Raw genomic sequence first — 22,004 nt, forward strand, 5'->3', positions numbered from 1 at the left:
CCATGATCGTTCTTTAGCATGCTGACTGGATGGAAAAGAAAAACAGAAATTTGTAGTAGATGTGTGGGTTATTCCATAAAAATGTAGCTTCGATAATACTGTACACTAATGATAGTAATATGCAGATAGTCAAATGACATAATTACACCTAGAACCCTGCTATGGTAGTTACAGCAGCATGGTATTTTTGACCTTAAATTCTTGTCCAAAATGCCGGCTCCAGAAAAGTATTATCTGCAATTCCTCAATGATAAAAAAGTTAAAGGAATAAGAAATTTCATCAAGTTGGAAAACTAACTAAATCCTGTTTATTTTATTAAGGTGAAGATTAATACTATTAGGTATTCCCAAGCAAGGTCTTTTTGCAGGGCATTTATTACTAATGCCCCTGAGGTAATTTTTGCCTTTCCTACAGTTGTAATACAGATCCAATATATATATTGAATAATTGAGAAGAAAGATAATGCATTAAACTGCAAAACAAATCACAGTTATTTGTCATCAAAACCCCAAAATAATACAAAGTAAGAGATGTTTAACCATCTTTTTTTGGAAAGCTCTTCTCATTTATCCTCAAAGTTTCAGATTTAAACTTCATCAAGAATCAGAAATATGTGCACAACGAAGTTTTAAAATAAGCCTGAAGTAAACATTAGGTCAGCAGCTGGGTCAGCACTAGGAAGCCATCACATCTCTTGGCAAAATAAATTCCCAAAGGTTTAACATTGCCATCATGTTATTATGTACAGTAGCACCTCTTCAGCCTAGAGTTAAGGGCAAAGCTACTGACTCCATAGTATACTAGTAGCCAACAAACACCAGGCTTGCAAAGTAGAACCTCTAATCTGCAAAATGGAAAAATGTGCACGTCAAAATTTGATAATTTGATAATTTATAAGCCAAAAAATAGCCAAGTGACTATATAGGGAAATATATATACAACTTAATACAGAGAGACATTGTCAACATTGCTGTTTTAGGCAGCAGCAAAGTTTTAGTTGCAGAAAGACACCCCTCAGGGTAGTATCAGTTATATGATGACAACAAATCAGTCCATTTTTAAGGTTGCAGACAAATTCCATTATAAAGTCACACTTTGATCATGTCTGTTCTGGAGAAAGGAATCTGGCCTAAAATCAAGAGAATTAACTTAACAGCAAAAGAGAACTTTTTTCTCTACAGTATGGAAAATAACACATACATCTGTTCTTAGTTATGGAATGTTAAAGAAAAAAGCTAATACAAAAAAGAAATTTTGGGTTGCTTTAGCATTTTATAACCCAGTAACACAAAAATTGTCATGTTACTACGTCTAAATGAGTCTTATATCCCTGTATCTGATAATATATTATCAAGATTCTAACTGGTCTTTTTTGAAAAAAAAACAAAACAAAACAAAACCAATATGCTTTCAATTGAAGAAAAATATGGGATCACAAACGGATGGCAAAATTTCACCTCGAGAGCACACTGAAATGTGTGGAGTCTTATTATAAGTGCTTTCAGCAAGACCGAGACTGGGGACATCAGTAAGATCAGACTAAAAGAAACCCCAAAACAACCAAACCAAAACTCACAGCAAAACCCAAACCAATGACATAAAGAAAATAAACCCAAATCAAAAAACCCCAAACCCCAGGCTTCCATCATCTTATGGCATAATACACCAACCCATGCCAAAACCCAGCAAACTTCAAAATACCAAGTACCATGAGGGCTGGGTATGGCAGAAAGGAGAGAGATCAAAATACTTTTATAGTTAAGGGCATTCTTATGATGCTCATGGCTCCTGGATTTTACTTCCAGAAGAAACAACTCTGCTTGCACTTTCTTGCAAAGAAGATTATTGCCATAAATAATAATTCTGTTTAACATCTTTACTGATGATCTAGACGAGGGGATCGAGTGTACCCTCAGTAAATTTGCAGATGACACTAAATTGGGTGGGAGTGTTGATCTGCTCGAGGGCAGGGAGGCTCTGCAGAGAGCCCTGGCCAGGCTGGAGCCATGGGCTGAGGCCAACTGGGGGAGTTTCACTAAGGGCAAATGCCGGGGGCTGCCTTTGGGCCACAACAACCCCCAGCAGCGCTACAGGCTTGGGGAGGAGTGGCTGGAGAGCTGCCAGTCAGAGAGGGACCTGGGGGGTGATTGACAGCCGGCTGAACAGGAGCCAGCAGTGTGCCCAGGGGGCCAAGAAGGCCAATGGCATCCTGGCTTGTGTCAGCACTAGCGTGGCCAGCAGGGACAGGGAAGGGATCTCACCCCTGTACTCGGCACTGGGGAGGCCGCCCCTCGATGACTGGGTTCAGTTTTGGGCCCCTCACTACAAAAAGGACATTGAATGACTCGAGCGTGTCCAGAGAACGGCAATGGAGCTGGTGCAGGGTCTGGAGCACAGGTGGTACGGGGAGCGGCTGAGGGAACTGGGGGTGTTTAGTCTGGAGAAGAGGAGGCTGAGGGGAGACCTCATCGCCCTCTACAGCTCTCTGAAAGGAGGGTGCAGAGAGCTGGGGATGAGTCTCTAACCAAACCAAGTAACAAGTGACAGGACAAGAGGGAATGGCCTCAAGTTGCACTAGGGAAGGTTTAGGCTGGATATTAGGAAGCATTTCATTACAGAACAGGTTGTCAGGCATTACAATGGGCTGCCCGGGGCAGTGGTGGAGTCTCCATCCCTGGAGGGGTTTAAGAGTCGAGATCGACAAAGTGCTGAGGGATATGGTGTAGCTGGGAACTGTTGGTGTTGGGTTAATGGTTGGACTGGATAATCTTCAACGTCTTTTCTAACAGATGATTCTGTGATATCATCCTGAGGGTGTATGCCCTAAGAGATGCAAGACATTACTAATTCTCTATTAAAAAGTCCTCTCCAATTTGTAGAAAAAAGGCCAGTTGTCTATATCGCACTGCTCTTTTAATTTCCTGTTAACTTTGCTAGTATTTTTTTTAATAAGGTAACAGTCAGCTCAAACTACATTTTATCAACAAGCTTTAATTCTTAAAGATGTCTTCAGAATCAAGTAAACAAACCCCTATCTTTTCCAGTTGTTCTTAGTAAGCTCTTCTTTTTCTGGTCATCTCAGAAGATTAGCATTAGACAATTTTTGTGTCTTATAAACAAGAGAAAACACAATTCTTCATCTATGATAATTTTTGTTCAAAAAAAGATGTAGCAGAATATAGCTCAGTTGCCCATGGAAAAAGAACATCTCTGGTATTGCTTTCCATCAAATTGCCTTGATTTTCTGACATCATTCTTCACCCAAATAATTACCTTTTGAAATAAATCAGATAAAGTGTTGTCTTTTCCTTCCAACAAATATAAAAGTTATATGAATAGAATATCTTATAGAACTGGAAGTTGAACAATATGAACATTTGTAAAAAGAATAATAAATGAGTCTTTTTCAATACTTGCTTTATGAATGCTTTCCGAACTTTTAATCACTATTTCACAGTGTACTTACAAGATATGAAATCAATGGGATATTTTAGTTTAAAATCAAAACATTACAAAACCCAAATGAGGTACTAGCAGATATATGCTTTCCTCTTAAAAAATATCGCAAAACTTAATGAAAATGGTACTTGAGAATTGAGGTGGAAACATCATCTAGATTTAATAATGTTTTGTCTACATATGCCAGCTAACCTCATAAAAGCTGTGCAATTTTATGCCAGGTCTCAATAAAAACAGTGATGTGAAAATCCCATACCCTTTACACTCCATTTACAGAGCAGAGCAATTTTTAACTTGCTTTGGAATAATGAATCAAATAACTGACAGTTCTAAATAGTAATTTTATACTGTGATCCAAATGAAAACATGGGTAACTTCTTTTTTTATACACGTATGCTGCAGTACATTGCAGCTTCCTGCAAGTATTCTGACAGACCTTAGGAGAAATAGCACAGAGGTTGAGGAGGTCCTCTGAAGTCAGAACCCACATTAAACAGGAGCAGAGCTGGAGAGGATGCTTGGACATATATTAATCTAAATTAAAGGGAAGACTTTTTTGAACTAAGAGTCTTCCTAATAAGACTGAGAAGACTTCCTTTGGACAGCAATTCCCTATTCCTTTTTTTCTCCCCCAGAAGTTGTTGATGTTGTTTCTATGATTATCACCATCTCACCACAGTGGTTTTTATTCTAAAATTTTTTTCTGCATAGCTGTCCTAACACCTATTCATGAGATACTTTCTTAAGAAAGACAATGAGACATGAAAGATGAGGGAGGATTCCTTGTAAAGACCAGAAACAAATGGACATTGTTCCAGTGCACTAATAGAATTCAAAGCTTCAGCTTGCTCTGAAAACAGATGGCACAGTCACCCCAGCAAGTATTCCTCCTTCTCAAAAACTGTAATATAAAAGCCAAAGTGTCTGACAAGACTATATAGTTAAATGGTAATAATTTAGTTTGAGAGCACACAGTATAAAAAAAAATGTTCATCTGGCAACTAGCAGAACAAGATTCAAATTTCCACTACAAACACCTGCTCAGTATATGTGACAATACTAAGCAAAAGAAAGTTGTAAACCCAACAGCAGGGAAGACCAGTATAGGAAACTAAGTCCTGGTCTGTGAAATAATTTTCATCTTTATAGTAAAAAACACGAATCACACAATAACTTTATCCAGAACAGACCACAGTGGAATCTTACTGAATTATCCTCCCAGTTTAGGCAAGTAATAGCTGATTATTCATTTTACTTAAGGTTATGCTGATTAGTATGTATTCCCTTCTTTCAGCAAAATATTTTGTAAATTGTTATTTTGGGTAGGTACATTTTCTGTAAACAGGTGTCACTAGACTACTGTAGAGCTACACTGTAACTGTGGGTAAGAAAGTATAAGGTTTTACTGTGCAAAAATTCCATTATTATTCTACCATATTTCCAGAGTATTTGACATTTCAATATATCCAGCAGATAAGATCACTACTCATTGCCTTTGCTATTGTTCAAAAGTTTGTGCTATTAATTTTAATTTTTATAGTACTGTAAGCATGCGTCCTGACGTTAAATTCCTTTGCACTCAAATTTTCCATCCATTTAGCATCCATTAAAAGGAAACAGAGCATCAAGCAGAAGAGGAACACTGATGTGCTTTCTAGAAAAGCATCAAATAATTCAGAACAAGAATCAGCTGGCCATTATTTAAAGAAATAGAAACTGTTCATCTGCAAAAGAGATATTTAACTAAGTTTTTCTTCACTACTTCATTTGGTTAATTCATGTCTCTGTAGTTTTCAAATGAAAAGCAAGATAGAACGCATCAAGTTCTAAAGGTAAGAGGACAAAATAACTTCATATTTTCTTACCTTTGCATTATAGGGAATATAATGCTTTGATAAGGCTTCAGGAGTGTGCATCCATGTTTTGTCTACAGAAAAGCAAAATAAAAGAAGCACTGAATAGGTTATTCAATTGTTAATTTAGCTACTATAGTATCTATCTGGAAAACATCAACAACCGTCCTTTTACGCAGATATCTGAAGTAGTTATTGGGGCTGGAGGTAAATGCAGTACATAACTTCCCAAACACTTACATGAAAGAACTGGTTACTTCTCTTGGACACACCTCCCATTTTAACTGACTTGATTTACCATAGGAATTCAAACTCCACCCCCAAACATATTCATTGGTCTAAGGTTGTTTGCTGGTTCTGCCGTAGATCATTATTTTCTGCATCCTGTTGTTGTTGTTTAAAGCACTGACCACATATTGTGCTTCTCATAATGTTTTTTGATTAATTATGTGCTTTTTTAAAAAAATAAATTATCAAGATATTAAAGGGACAAAGGAAATTATTTTAGAAAAATTATCAGAGCTGTAACTGAAAAAAAGCCCTAGTTCTTCTACAACACAACAGAAGCAAGTCAGATTGTGGTAACTGATTCAGAAGTTTAGATCTTCTTTAATCTGTCTTTATATATCTGAAATGAATTTGCATATTTTCCTTTAATGATTTTCCCATCACAAGACAGTGCTATTGTCTTATTTTTCCTGATGCAGGTTTCATATGGTGACAAGTTAATTATTTGTGAAATACATCTTCCCTCCTTTTTAATGGCCATTTCAAAAGTCCTACACAATTCAAGGTGGAGTTCAGAACATTAGAAAAAAAAAAAAAAAAGCCTTCTATTTGAAGTCTAGAAACTATTTTTTAGACGTTTTCTTATTTGAAAGCATTTAAGAAAAAATATAAATGTTCGAAAACACTAAATTGTACTACCAATGGCATGAGAGATTCTGTAACAGAGTGCTATTTCATGCTCCACATATTCAATATTTAGTAGTATTTTCTAATATGAGACTACTAGTGTTTTAATTATCATGAATTAAAAATCACAAATCTGGACCTTTATTGAATTAAGTAACAGAATGACAGCTTAAAACAAAATTCCATCCTTGGATATTCACAGACAATTCCCTTTGCCTTTAATGGGAGTTGCAGTTACACCAATTACTAACTTTTCTGTTAGTTACACCTAAGAACAATAAAATCCTGTTCACGTCAAAGTGTTCAAGAAAAAAAAGCTATGATATTGATTGACACTAAACCAGTAACTAAATATTTTTGAATATAGGGAAGCAAGAAAACTATTAAACAAGATATTCACCACAGTAATAGTATCAAAACTGCAAAGCTGGAAGAAATGTTTTTTCTTTAAGCAAATTTGATTCTCTATGACAGTAATGTTCAGCTCAATTACTGAAGAGTGATATTGTCACTCCTTAATTAAGGAAGCATGCTTTGTCCATTCAGCAGCACCCAGGAGTACAATTATGCACCGAAGTGGCTCTTCCTTTCAATTGTGGCTTGTGATTGGAATACCAGAAGCAAGAATCCCACTCATTTCTCAGGATATTTTGACCTGAAACCTGATCTCTATTTTGAGTACAATATCAAAAGCTGATGTTATCCACAAGTAAAAAAAAATAACAATCAGTGTGAATTAGGAATGTTAGAATAAAGCCTGACAACCCAAAAGATAACCATAAGCATTCTATTTCAAGTCAGTGCACTGCCGAAGGTCAGATGAGCAGACTGGCCATGGGACTGAACAGCGCAAATTTCAACTCCAAAACAAGCATTCACATTGCTCATGTCAGTGTTTTATTTACCCATTTCTTACACATTAACTAGCTTCAGCAAGGATACCAGCATATTTATAAATTCATAAAGGAAAAAAATCTAGTAAAAATAAAACACTGAATCTCTTAAAAATAACAGCAACAACAAAACCAGTCCTCCATTCATTTTATTCCTACTACTAGCACAAACAAGCAACAAGGCTGTAGCTTCTAGAGCAGTTTTACAGGCAGACAATAGACTGCACAAGCACCAGTAAAACTAACTGTTTCTTTGCAAATGTTTCCTCCTCCCTTCTTCCCATCCCCAAGCAGGCCAAGTTCAAATCTGAAAAAGTTATTTAATCTGGGAGCCAAGTTTGAAATGCTGGTCTTAATTAAGCAGCTAATTATCTTTCCAATACTGTAATTAGGTACAGAGCTTTACCTTAAAAGTTTTTTTTGTGAAGTCATCCACTTGCCTACCAGCCTCAAAGAAATGTAATGTTATATGGGGTTCCAGCATGGAAAAACACTGATAGGAAAGTGTTTCCATAACTGTTGGTATCCCTAGTTAGGGAAAGATAAGGAAACATGGACTGGTGCTCTCAGCTCAAAAGGAAATAACTAACTTAGCAGGGCACCCAAAAGGTGCCTGAATTATACGAGTCTTGTGCCATTAATTAAAACATTGAGTCAGCAAGCAGCATTTCCAACATTCAGATGCAGATCTGCAAACACTGTGACATTGGTATTAAAGTTTTTCATTGACATTGGAAGCCTTTTTCCTAAAGGAAGGTAATAATTACAAAGTGGTGGCACTTTTGAGAGAACTCTTAACACCAAACAAAATCAGTAAAAGGCAAAATTCACACTGATAGCAGAGACATGTAAAAATCATGCAAGCTATTATAGGGAAGTTTTTTACCAGCATTCCCTTCTGAACCGTAAGCTCTGATTTTGGACTTCTGCCACTCTCAGCAGATGTTTGATTTCACAGCAGTTGAGAAATACCAAATTTCAGACATTTTGCACCCAATAAACTCTAAAAATATGTAAAAAGAAAACCTATAAAACAGCTATTCATTTAAATACCTGATGTAGATGTGGCTAGTGGTTTAACAATCTCTCACTTTCTAAATTGAATGGGTTTTCACAGTGTAATACAATTATTCATTCTGAAGCCACAAAGAAAATATGAAACTCTACAATGAAGAGCTGTTATTACTATTTTACTAGTCATATAGCAGCAAGAGTTGTAGATGCTTTAGAGATAAATAAAACAGCAAGTCCTAAAGAAGGGGCCAAAAGCCTAGATAAAACCAAAACTGACAACTGCATGCATCTAATATAACTAGTAAAAAGTGAAAAGAGATTCATGCTATCATACCAGGTGAAAACTACAGTTATTTTAGATCTGTCTGAAGTTCTTAATCTAGGTTGCCTTAGCATTTACGTGAAAGCTTAAATAAGTGTCCAGTTATTTTTTTAAAATTATGAGTTTGAGCCATCCAGAGTCCATTAAAACCTAAATAGAGTTTAGCTTGTATGAGGTATGACAGATTCCAAGAGGTAAAAGCCTAAGTATGTGGTGGCTTTGCCAAACATTGTGGCACTGTGTGGGAGAAAAGATGGGGAAAAGGATCACCGTTCCAAATTCAAAGGCACATGGAAAGCCACAGCCCTCCTTAAAGACAGGAATCCTGCAGCCTCTACACACACCTCTTGATATGCATGGCATGCCAACTGTGCCGAAAGGCTTTTAGGCAGCCCCTGCAGCAGCAGCAGAGTCCCATCTAGTTTTTAAGATAATTTGACTTGGGTGAAAGCTTCTCAAGTTTTGCTCCCAGACAGCATAGACTAGTCTGTTAAGGGCAGTGGGAAAGCTACATAAAAGTCACATTTGGAAGACCCAGGGTTTGACAGACAACATTGAAATGGTGGAGGCAGGTGTTGGGCACTTTGACTGCAAGAGGATTAACTGTGCAGAATTGAGACTTCACTCCTTTCTAGTCCCCCTTGAATCACACCAGTCCCTCTCCATTATAGAGGAAAGTTTCCTTTAAAATCTGCATTTCACATCAAAGGTTTGGTCATCACACAATCTGGAAACACTGGTGCTAGCCATTTCAGAGAACTCAGTGGTGCTGGGAGAGCTGGGGAAGAGCACTGTGCTGACAAATCACATGCTTAAGTCGATAGACTCGGGGACTTCATAAAGCAGCCAGAACAACTGTACTGCACTTAGCAGAGGATCACACTAGGTTAGATAACAGCAGAGCTGACCATTTATCTACCAAAAAGGAAAGCAGTAACAGTGCCAAGAAACTGTTCTCCCTTTCAAATTAATATCTCCACACACTACTGCTCACCAATATTATAGAATGGATTTAGGAGAGAGGCATTGATGAACTATTTTCTAAATGGCAAAACAATGCTCAACTGTGCAAGCTTAGTTAACTGCTTCCCTAAACCCCACTCTCATTATTAATTCATGCATGCTAGAATTGGCTCTACTGAACTATGTTTCCAAAGTGTTTATCAAAGCATGAGAGACCAAGTGGCCATTCCATTTAATATGATGAACAGAGAAAGACTGATTTTAACTTTGGTTTTTTAGTGCCATATTGAAAATACAGTTATTTCTAGAATGTAAAAAAGAAAGCTTTTGTTCTTTACTGAAACAAAACCTCTCTGACATCAACAGATGTTTTCCTTGCTAAGAGAAGAGATCTTGGAACTCTCCTTCCTGCTTTACAAAACTTGCTATGGAAAGAAAGATGTTATATGACAATCAGCCTAGTAACAGTCTCCTGTAAGAAGAAAGCATCCCATAAGATCAGTGCTACATCTAGGTATTAATGCCTCAGGGAACAAATAGCTTATTTACTTCACTGTAGGTATATATCTATCTATAGCATTATTTTTCCTAGATTATTTTTGTGTAAAGAAAACTTTCACAATAGGACATAAAAGAATTGTCACCCTTTGTTTCCTTTATCCTGTACTGTAACAGAAACAGGCAGGTTCTCACAAACCTCACTCACACTAGTCAGACAACAAGGTAGAATCTGTCTTCTTGACTACTGCAGGCAATGAATGAACTGATATATTGAGCCATGAGACTTAATGCTTGTTACCAGATTTTTCTTCTGAACACAATACCTAAATATTATTAACAAACATAGATCTACCCACATTCCTCTGTAATTCAGCTATAGTATTTGTCCTAACCACCTTCCAGAGAAATGACTGAGTACAATCTGTGTGTCTAATAGCAGTAATTTATTACGGTTATTACCAGGTTACTATGATTAAGCAACTGAAATTATGAGTCCGATTCCACCCTAAGCACGTATAGGCAAATACCCATCAATATACATAATTCAAAAATAATTACTTTTGCTACTTCGTTTTTTTTTTTTTTTTTTTTTTTTTTTTTATTTATTCTTTTCCAAGACAATGGAGCTGTATTTCCCTACAAGAAAGTGAGCTTTGCAGATTGCTTCACCTTTCTGTGTCCTTCTCTCATAATATTTAGGACCTTAAGAATGGTTTTAAACAGCTGATTACTAAACTAGCAAAATGCTATTACGGAATGCTGAGTTAGCACAGTTACAAAATGAAAAAAAGTCTAGTATTTGAATTTCCTCCAGCGGTGACACTCACTGCAAACCTATGCATTTTACAGCATATATTTTTAAGATATGGATGCTAGTATATAGGTCTTCATAAGAAAATAAAATAGGATCAAGACAATATATTAGTGCAACTAACCAGTGACTAGCAAATCTTTTGCTTTTGCCCTTCTGATTTGTTGATGTTAAGAACTTTTAACAAGTTCAGCTTCTGAAATCAAAAGGAAAAACAAGAAAAAAATTTACGAGCTATTTAGCCTGTACCTCTTATATCTTCTTGCCACAAGTGCAGCTACACTGTGTCTTTGATAAAAGCTTCTAGTTGAAGTTGAAAAAGAGATTATTGGCATAGTACAATTTATTTTAAGGGATCATATTTTCACAAGTTTTCACTAAGAAGTATATATAGATTAAACCTCCAACTCCACCTTTTGCTTTTGGAGTCAGAGTTCAGTCACTGAGAAAGTATCAATTAAGCTTCTCAGAAATTATTAAAAAGGCAAGTTCTTGAAGAATTCCAAACTGCTAAAGTAAGACCATTACATATTGTACTTTGGTAGGGAAAACAATGGAAAAGGAAAGAAATGTGAATCTCAATACAGGTTAAAATATAATTTTAATTTTCTAATTCAGGAAGATTAAAACAATGTAATAGAAAAGTTTAACTAGATTTTTTTAAAAAAATACCAATAAACTGGAAAAAGTATTTTTAAAACTAAAAGAAAGGAGTGGCAACAACCATTCAGAACAAATACAATATGTATATCTGTAGCTTCCTCTTGCTTATGTACCTAAAGTATATAAATATCCCTTTATGTACCTAAAGGATTTGATTTCACAGAATGGTATTTTCCTGAGTTCTCTGAAATTTTCCAACAGCCTTATAAGACTAAATCCTACAAAATGAAGTAGTCATTGTGATTTCTATCAAGGTATGGTTCGTACACATCAAAATTTATTTCACACAGAATAATACATCTTGTCTTTAATTACACAGTTGTCCACCTAACTAGCAATATCCCTATATAACTCAAGCATTTAGATTGTAGCTTGGGTAAGTTACTTGCAATAGCACACTTGGACAAGAACTCTACATCATACACTAGTAACAACTTACATCAAGAATTTATCAGCTTGTAGATCGCAAAAGATATGCTTGCCAAACTGCCATGTGAAGCATTTCACATTCTGTAAAATAGGCTGTACAAATTTTAACAGGGGAGAAACCAAAAAGCTTAGGACTCCTTCAATGTTATTCCCATTCTAAATTCAGTATTTAGTGCTTTATGGTTAAGCAGTGTGCATATGATCTTCGAAGGAGCTCCTTAGGTTTTGCAGAAGCAACAAGTATTTATTGCGGTAAATATCACTGTTAACTTGCCCAGAATATTTCTTAAAGCAGGCAAAAGATAAGATTATTTCTGCAATACCTTTCTGAAGATAATGCAGATAAAATAGCCAACAGGAAATTATCCTCCTATTCTCATGTTAACAGAAAGAAAAGAAAAATTAGGCTTATCTGCACAGAGCCAACATGAATCCTACAGAGGAAGTTTCCAAAGCATACTCCTCATTTGTAGCTATGCAATCCTCTAAAGACATATTGTAATAATTTATTTCCTAAAAAATTAGATCTGTTCCTTCTGCTTTCAGAATATAAATAAATACATACACAATTGCATACAAATGCATGCAAACACACACATGCTGCAGGACTGGCCACTTCCTTGTTCCACCAACAGAAGATGATTTGGTCCTTGCCAAATTAAGGTAGTACCCCTTCAACTCTCCTTGGCATACTTGAAAGGGTGCCTCCAGAGCCTAATGAGAACAAGGTAATAGTACAAACAGTACTTAAAAAAAAACATGTTCAGTTACAAATCCAAAGAAAGGACTTGGTCACTGAATATTGGTTTTCCACATGACCTCATATTTCAAATCCCAAACATCAGTATTTGGAACACACAAAACCTCTCTGTGGAGGTATTACGGAAGTATTAAGATAACTGAATTCTGTGTCAAGTGAAAACAGAAATATACAAAAAAGCACTCTTTCTTCCACCCAAATTTTGCTCTTGAAAAAATTTTAAAAAACCCTACAAACATCAAGAAGCAGCTTTTGTGGGATGGAGGCAGAGGAGGAAATTTAGACCTAGTTTTGGTTATTTCCTGGAACGTGATGAGTGTTTTTCTGAAAGGACAAAGTGTAATCACAAGAATATGTGAATGGCACCATGAGGAAGATTGTGACTACTTATATGCCTTTAAAGTATATGAGTATCTACTCTTTATGTCTTTTATCATTATTGTTGATGTTGAAGTCCAGCACACAATAGCCCATTTTTTTAAAGCACTGATGTGAAATATACTCTCTCATAGAACGAAAGTATTTTCTTTAGGACTATACTTATCCCCTTCAGCCTTTTGGGCCTTTACCTGTTGTCTACTCATTCAGAAGAAGAAATATAAAACAAAACATTTGTCATCTCTGGAATGCAGCATAAGTTTACAATAAAAATAAAGACCATATTAGTCCATTCAAATAAAAGAGCAACCTTTGATTGCATTTTTTATATGTCAGATCCTACCCACTAAATGCATCTGTCTATACTTTCATATAGGAGACTCATAAAAAGACATTTCCAGAAATGTTATTGCTGAAACTTATGATTTATGACAGGCTATTACGTCAACATATTCCATTTAGCATTATGAATACCATTTACATCTCATGAGTTGATAATGTGGCACCAATTACCAACATTATGAATTGCTATTACATGAAAAAAAAGATCAGAAAATTCAGGTTCCTGCATGCAACAGCAGCTTTGGCATTGAACTGTGACATTTATTCTGGGATGAAGAAGAACCATTGGGGTGTAATAAAGAATGAACTAGATTCAGCTGTGATTTACACCCTCCACAGCCTCGCTGAAGTCCACTGGATTTCACATGTTGTAATTCAGTGCTAAATTTAGCCCAAAGTAGACATACATACCTATAGTTTTAGCACTGTTTTGAGATACTCAAAAGTTTCACTCTTTTACTCCCAGAAGGTTTGGATTACAGTCATCCCATGTTTAGAAATGGCTGTGTCTAGGAGAACAGTGGTTTTCTTTCACATTCCTGATGAGGCAAAAGCCAGCAAATACTAGCTAATTTTTGTTTACTTATGTGCACCAGTTATAATAATAGCTTTGAATAGAAGGCCATAGAATCAGTAAAATGTGCCAGACTCATCTGAGAAAGGCATCTCCATTCACTAAAAAAATAACTAAACCAAACCCCCCATAATTAATGCTGTTTTGTGTATCCACCCCATATCAATGTAGACCCCACCACATATCAATTAAGGACAAATAGGTAATTCGGTTTAGATACCAATACACTTATAATACAAAAAATTTACATGAAAATACAGCACTTAAAGATCTCTTACAGAAGAATTACATTAATATCCCTACACTACTTGAGAGACTGAAATTATCAAGATGCAAACATATTTCAAGATGAACAGACTTAGATCTGCACTACACTTTTTGCATTACATTTCCAAGTAAGCATGCTACTATACCTGACTTAAAAAGAAAAACAAAAGAAAAAACTAAGAGGACTCCTCAGAAACCATGACTGAAACCTGGATCACATACAAAAGCAATCCCCTGACGCTATGATAGATACATAAATGTTCTCACAAGCTGTGTCATAACAACAAAGCAGCAAGAACATACATAACGCTGTCCATCGTGGTTTTGTGGAAGAAGGCAAGAGGTCCTTAATAGAACCCAGTTAATATATGAAAACTACTTCAGAGTATACAGCACTCACTGATCAATGAATGGAAAACAAAATATTTATTTCTGTACAGTTTGTACAGTCATATAATACTCTTTCGACAAAGAATTTTCTCTGTAACACATGCTGGCTGTCCAACCAACCTGTACTGAAGTCAAGAGAAGGCTATTTTGCTTTGAACAGGTACTAAGTTTTTTCATGTTAAAACATACAACTTCAGAAAGTGCTTTTTTGGTCAATATTGGTTCATAAAATTTGTCTCCCTCTTATATGAGTTCACGGCTGACTGATAAGAACAGATATTACAACTTAGACTGCTAAAAGATTCCATTTATTTATGATTACTTGTGCAAGTACTTCCTGAAACAAGTTGAATTTGTTTAAACTTCACACTTTTTTATATTTCTCACTGTCATCATTAGGATGAAAGATGAACAGCTTGATTTTATTCAATTTGAGATTTAAGCATATCAATTAAGCTTTCATCTAAGATTACTAACAGACAAATAAAAATAATTACAACTAAAATACAATCATAAGCTATTCAGGTTAGAAGTTCTGGTTTGTGCTAAGTCTCAGAGAGTCAGACATGCAATGACTGTACCAGCTGTTTTTAAGGTCAGAGCACTCAGCACACCTTGTCGGTTAAAGTGGCTGTTTCATGACCAAACCATGGTCCTCAAAAATAAACGTACACAGAGTACTGCTCCAAATATAATACCTGTATTACAAAATTCTGCTGCAAAACGAAGTACTGGTAATGTTGAAAATGAGGTCTGTGCTCTGGAGAGCACTGCTCTGATGTAGTACAAACCTGCTGTTCCTGTAACATAGACTCTCACAATACACAAACACTCATGTCACACATCTTATCTATGGGAAAATGTTTTCTTCAACAAATCTTGGTAATTTTTTTTAATAAAAAAAAAAAAAAAAAAAAAAAAAAAAAAAAAAGAGTCCTTTCTCTCCTAGTGATTCATGATTCCTGTGAAAGCAAGGGTTGCTATCCAGCCTCCAACAATTTGGGGGTGGGGAATAGGAAATAAATCATGAAAGCTTTACGTTAGTGCTTCTCTTCTTGCTTTGTCTACCAATATCTGTCAATGATGAAATAACTCCCTGAACACTCAGAAGGAAAGTTTTGTTGCTTGAATCAGGTGATGGCACAAGAACAGAGCTCTTCGGCAAGTACAGCACAGTCCCTGTCATTCTAGTCACCAGCTTACCCAGTTCAAGAAGACAGAGAGCTATGGCACTAGCTACTATCTTCTCTATATGCATCATATAAAAAGGCTAGTATAGACTGATCATGACAATGAGAATTAGGGGATATTTATTCTATAAATGCACAATTCAGGTAATATTTGGCTATTACAAAAGTACCACTGAGATCTGTTAGAATTCCCCTCACAATCCTATATATTTGAGACTGTTGTTTATGTAGCTCCAAGGTAAGAGATTGGTATAAACTTGTAATTATTGCAAACCCTACCAGCACAGCTGCAAGGAAAGTCATTTGGATATAGAGAGAATTGCTAGGGAAGTCACAGCACTCATGTAGTTAACTCCTAAAAATATCCAGTGTGAATGGAAGAAACCCAAAGCCAGTCCCACCAAACACAAGCATGGAAATTGTATCGGAGGTCTGGGAATAAAATCCAGGAAATACAATAATTATTCCTAAATGCAGTTAGTAGACACAAATGCCGATACAGCCAAGCTTTTCTGAACTTCAATTGGCATGAAAAATATCTAGTTTTCCCTTATTCTTGACAACTGCTTAACTGAAATTTGTGTTTTTCCTAGGATACGGGAATGGAAATGTCATGTGCATTACTATGAATAAAATATATGGATGACAGTATTTAATTCTTCTGGTTGATCAAGCTCTGAATAATTATTTATAATTAATAATTTAATAATTAATTCTCATTATTAATAATTAATATTATTATTTCTGAATAATTATTCAGAATAAATGCAAATAATAATTGCATTTCATTGTGTCTGACAGCTTCTTTCATGACACTTTCTTCTTCTTGAGGTAAAGAGAACAGCAGACAATCAACTGAAGAGCAAAGCAAATGTCCTTGAATAAAGTGAAATTCCAAGAATTAGGTGAGGTCAGTAAGAATTTTCTTATGAAAAAGTGAAAACAGAAACTAATGAATCCAGACCTCTCAAGTGATCTCAGATATCTGAGGCTATAACTTGACAATTTGAACATAAAATCAAGATGTCAACACTGGCAACGGCAATAAATATTAGTGAAAGAGTGTTTAAGCACTCTGAATCCAAGCCAAAACACAAAACACAACCGGTCTGTTTCTAAAACGTGGCAGGTTGAGTTTCAAATGTTATCAGAAGTCATTAGGAAAAAAGGAAAAAAAAAATTGTATGGTCACCTAGACATAACAAAATCTAAAAAACCCAAACTTCCTTCCCAGTTGTGATAAATCAATCTACAATCAAAGAATATTGAAATGGTCTCTCAAATTATTTGGAAGAAGCTAGGCAACATTACTAAGCAGCTCGTACATACAGATCTCTTGATAGACATCTTACAATTATCTACACAAGAAAATATGCCAGTGCTTAAAGAGGAGCACAGGCTATGGATTTTAGCCTGATCTTTCATCCGGTTTTGTAGCCTTTGTGAGTAAGTGTATCTTCCTTTTGCAATCAAGCTACATCTGCTGATATTCTGGACTACTTACATTATCTCAATTCATCAGGCTTTAACAAATAAAAGTACTAGACATGCAAGGATACAGTGACGCTATCATTTTGTGTTGGTATAAGGTATGGCAGATTCATTTTAGTTCCAGCTTTGATATTGATACCAAAGCAAGCACTCCTGTTAAACAGACAAAACATTTATGCTTACACTAAATGAGTTTACACCTAATTATTAAAGCAAGGGCTCTAGCTCAGTGTGCATCACGCTTAGAGATCTTTAGAAGAAAACATGAAAAAATAATTAGACCTCCTAAATATTTTCTACATTACAAACAAACAGGGAAAATAGCAACAAAGCTGTCAGTAAAAACACACTGCATCTAAAAACCTCTCCACCTATAAACTTATGTTAATCATAAACAGACCATGAAAAGAGAATAAGCAAGCCAGAAGAGCAACATACATAACTGAATATTTAGAGGTTTGATATCCTTTTGGAAAGCATACCATTGCAGATTGCTACAAATTCAGAATAGCTTCTTGAAGCTAAGAGATATTTCAAGTATATTAAACATTGTTATCTAAAATAGCTTCTCCAAGAATAAGAACCCAATGAATATATATAATAAATACAGAAGTCACTAACTCTTCAGAAGTTCTAAAACCCTCCAGCATATCCTTTGACGTGTGCAGAAAGAAAAAGAAAAAAAGTGTGTGCATTTCATATATATATATGTATTTTGTATATTTTATATTTATACACACACATACCCCCAAATAAAGAAAATACTGTGAAATCCAACATAAGCCTTACAATCCAGAATGCTTTGCTTTGTACATCTTATAGAAGGCTGCCCATTTCTACTTAGTTAATTAGGTGCAATTATTCATAAGTACTTCCTTGTATGATTCTTGATATTCTGAAGAATTTATACAAGATATTTATGTCTCCCATGGAACATAAGCTAAATTACTTACCTTTCTTCCTGCTAAAAGCACGATTCATGTTGGAAAAAAAAGAAAAAAAAAAAAATCTATCCAGTCAACGATGTTTCTGGGTTTGGTTTTTTTCCCTCACTTTAACCTGCAGAAAAATACACATAAGAAAATAGAAAAGTCCATTATTATATTTGAAGTTAGCTCATTATCTTGATATTAAAGACAATGCAAACGATTTCAAGAATTCTTAAATAATTCAGAGAAATACAAGGGGTATGTGCTTTGCTGAGGAAGAAACTTCAGAACTGAGAAGACTGATGTTTGGATGCCCAGTGGTACTTAATACAAAAAGATATTTTAAAACATTCTGTGAAGCTCTTCTCACTGAGATTTCAGAGACACAGAGCATATCGCATTATACATATACACGAAGACAAATACTACACATAAATAGGTTGGAAAGAAAACTTTAAAATGAATGTTTACTAGAAAACATAAAAACATTCAGTTCACATTTACACTGCCCTGTTTTGTGTCATTTAGGCTGTCAGATTATTTCAAGATATGCTTTCATCTTCACATGGGCTTCACATGGAGGGGAGGCGGGTAGATCGGATGCAACACAGACGGACACAGAATAAAAAAAGTCACAATATAAAGACTCCTCTTCATCCAGGGATTCAATACTGAAAAAACTGCCTTCTATCAATGCAACTATCTCCTTACTCTGATTACATCACACTGTACAGTAACTTCTGTATTTTCTTCACTTAAAACCACCAATACACTCTTAAATTATTGTCTTTATTTTTGATTCACAGTATTATTTTAGAACTTAATTCTTTACCAACATTTTGCAGGGAAAAAATATAAAATCTAATCCAATGCTTTTCAAAAACATCCCATTGTAGTACAGATTTTCCCTTTTCAACCACATGTAAAGATATTCCCACCATTTCCTTCCATTCTGTTCAGATCTTCCAGCCAAAAGCGGCATCAGTGCCCTTTTGCTTTATTTGTTCTCAAAGTAGTCCAGTTAAAGCGGAAAAAAAAGGGGGAAAAAATTTTATAAAAGGTCAAAGCACTTAGTATCAGATTATCTTCAAAATCAGTTAGAATTTTACCTTTGCTTTGAATAACAAGAGAAGTTAAGCCAGTATTTCAAATGTCAGCATCAAGATGACTGACAAATTAATTTAAGATACTTTATGCAGCTCATGAACACTTTTTGTGGTGCTTGCCCCTCTTTTTAATATAATTAAGTTCAATATCAATTAAAGCAATTATACACCAATTTCCATGTAAATAGTTGATTTTTTTCAGATTAGAACATGTGGGCAATTACAGTTAAAAAACACCTCCATTTTATCTTCAAATAATCACTGATGTGGTAGGACTACTTTTCCATACAATCCTGTGAGAATGAAGGAATAATTCCCGCCTTGCCTAAACTACAGTGTAGTACCCTAGATAGGTAACCAACCAACATTTGCTCTTTAAAGTACGTGTACTGGATCATTTTTGTTTTACAGATTTTATTAAGTGTTTAAGAAGGGAGGATATGATGAAGTAAGCAAAAGTATCGGATATACCATCCCACTAGTTACTCTGACACAAAGTCAAGTAACAATGCCTTTGGTACACTTGATAGTGGTTCTTACAGCAAAACTGCAGAAGCCTTACACACACCCACAGGCATTCCTGCTGGCCGCCTTCCCTACCACCCAGACTACACAGAAAGCTGTGGATACACCGAGATCTGTGAAACCAGGACATACCCATGAGGGCTCTGAAGCCCTAAGAATCATTTCAGCAGCATCCCTAGAACAGGCAGTGGCGTTACTGGGGTAACTGGTGTTCCAGTAAGTAAGAGCTCTCCCGTGAGGGAGTTTCACCAAGAGCTGCCAACGCCTCTTATTTCAGGGAAGGCACAGAGTAGGACTTTCAACAGTGTAATGATGACAATCAATCCAGTTTAAATGAAGTAACAGGCAGTGAAGAACATCAGAATTTCAGCTTTTCAAATAACTGACAAGTGTGTTTAGCTTAGAGGTTTACTTTCACAGGGAACACAGGCAGCCTATTATATATGCTTAAGGATATATAAGCAATGGCAGCACTTTTTTCAGTATGCTCTCCCTAGTCAGTGAAGAAAATAGCTTTGAGTGAAAAGAGAGTTATGATTTCCTTCTCATATACTTCTGGCAGTTGTATTGCACAGCACTAGACCAATCACTTGAGTTGTCTCCACGATGGGATCATAGCACATCTTTTTTCGGTACCCTTTTATAAAATTGTGTATTCCTGTCCTCATCCAAGAGATTACTAAGTAACATATTTGAGATGGCTTACTGAGTAGAGGACATCCTAAATAGAGAATATGAACGCACATCATGAGGCTGTTGTCTGGCCACATCTCCAGAGATCATCACTGAAGTATTTTGTTTAAAACACAGTGTAACTAAGTAGGTGCTTTTTCCTCCTGCATAAGGATACATTACCATTAAAGTAATCTACACTAATAAAAGACAAAATGTATTGATTACTTACTTAAAAATGGACAGTATTTGACAAAAGTGTGTTCATCATTTCAATTCCAACAAAGCAGCAATAGAACAAAATACTGAAATGGCCTAGGCAACAACTAGTATTAAAACACTTAACCAGTGTACTTCCACTTATCACAGAAAATGTTATTAAACAAGGGAAAGAAACACAATTAGCTACATGCAACTGCTTTTAAAATTTCCTCAAACTAATATGAACAACCTCATCAATCTCTCAGATGCAGAAAAAGCAGATGGTTAAATGCTCCATAAAATTTCGCTATTTGAAAAAGCAACCCAAATACCACAAGACCAATTTCATATTCCTCGGTTGGGTTTGGGGCAAGTGGGTGATATCAGACTGTCATACGCAGCAAAGTTATGGTTAGACATATCTGTGATATATTTGATCACAATTTTCTAACAGACAAACAAACAAAACTATTAGAAGCAAGCAAGCTGTTCTGTGATCATCGATGCTAGACAGGTTTTCTGGTAGAATATGGGTTTGTTTCCGACAATGCTCAACACAGGAAACTGCTGGAAGAAACTGAGTTGCAAAACAGTCTGTTAAAAGCTTGTAATGAAGTCAAAAGGAAGGTAAGTGAGAAAATCCCGTTATGGTGCAGGGGGTCCTGTGCGGAAGGGGGGAGTCCTTCCTATGAAACCACTTGTTTAGAAAGGGTAAAGTAGTTTTAACAGTCAGACACATTAGGAAAGAAAAATGTGGACCAAACCATTTCATTATTCATCACTTAGGAAGACACACCTATGTAAAGAATGTTTCTCCACCTTAGTCCTAGGAATTATCTTCAGTTTTGTCCAGAAACCAAACCCTACCAAGAAATACAAACCTGCATGTGATTTAACAAAATGGTTAATTGACAAAAAAAAAAGTTCTGATAGGTATAAACTAAGGAAATTTAGGGTTATATCAGGTTATTTCTTTTGAGGCAGAGAGAAAAAAGAGACAGAAAAGACAAGGAAAAGGCTTAAACAATAATTAAAATTAATAATTAAACTACTAATAAAAATATAAATAACAGCCAAACATGCTGGGCAAGGGGTACACCTGCCTCTGTCAGCCTGAGCAGCAACATGGGCATGTGGCATGGGAAGCTGAGTATTTAAGTGCCATATCAAACTTTAAATAGTAACAGGGAAAAGCAAACACCATCTCCTTTTCCCTGTCTTCATTGCCATTAACCCCTTACATTTCGCAGTGAGGTGCTTCTTACGGTGAGGAGAAAACTGCAAAATAGGGGCTGCAAGGAAACTGGGAGATCTGGTGATTGGTGTTTGCACGGTGACCTCAGGGATGGAAGATT

General features: G+C 35.8%; 1 protein-coding gene across 4 annotated transcripts in view; it reads right to left on the bottom strand.

Moving 5' to 3' along the window:
* Positions 1–18,280, bottom strand: part of GULP1 (GULP PTB domain containing engulfment adaptor 1) — an 81,309-nt gene extending 63,029 nt beyond the window's left edge. For all 4 annotated transcript variants that reach the window (XM_026852353.1, XM_026852354.1, XM_026852351.1 and 1 more), the window contains exons 1-2: positions 18,170–18,280; positions 5,326–5,387 (exon numbers count right to left, since the gene is read on the bottom strand). In XM_026852353.1, the coding sequence (XP_026708154.1) occupies positions 5,326–5,387; positions 18,170–18,197 (90 nt within the window). In that variant the 5' untranslated portion in view covers positions 18,198–18,280. The remainder of the gene's footprint in view (positions 1–5,325; positions 5,388–18,169) is intronic.
* Positions 18,281–22,004: the final 3,724 nt, after the last annotated feature.

This window comes from Athene cunicularia (assembly GCF_003259725.1).
Source record: "Athene cunicularia isolate RWA chromosome 7 unlocalized genomic scaffold, athCun1 chr7_part1, whole genome shotgun sequence".
Classification (NCBI taxonomy): domain Eukaryota; kingdom Metazoa; phylum Chordata; class Aves; order Strigiformes; family Strigidae; genus Athene; species Athene cunicularia.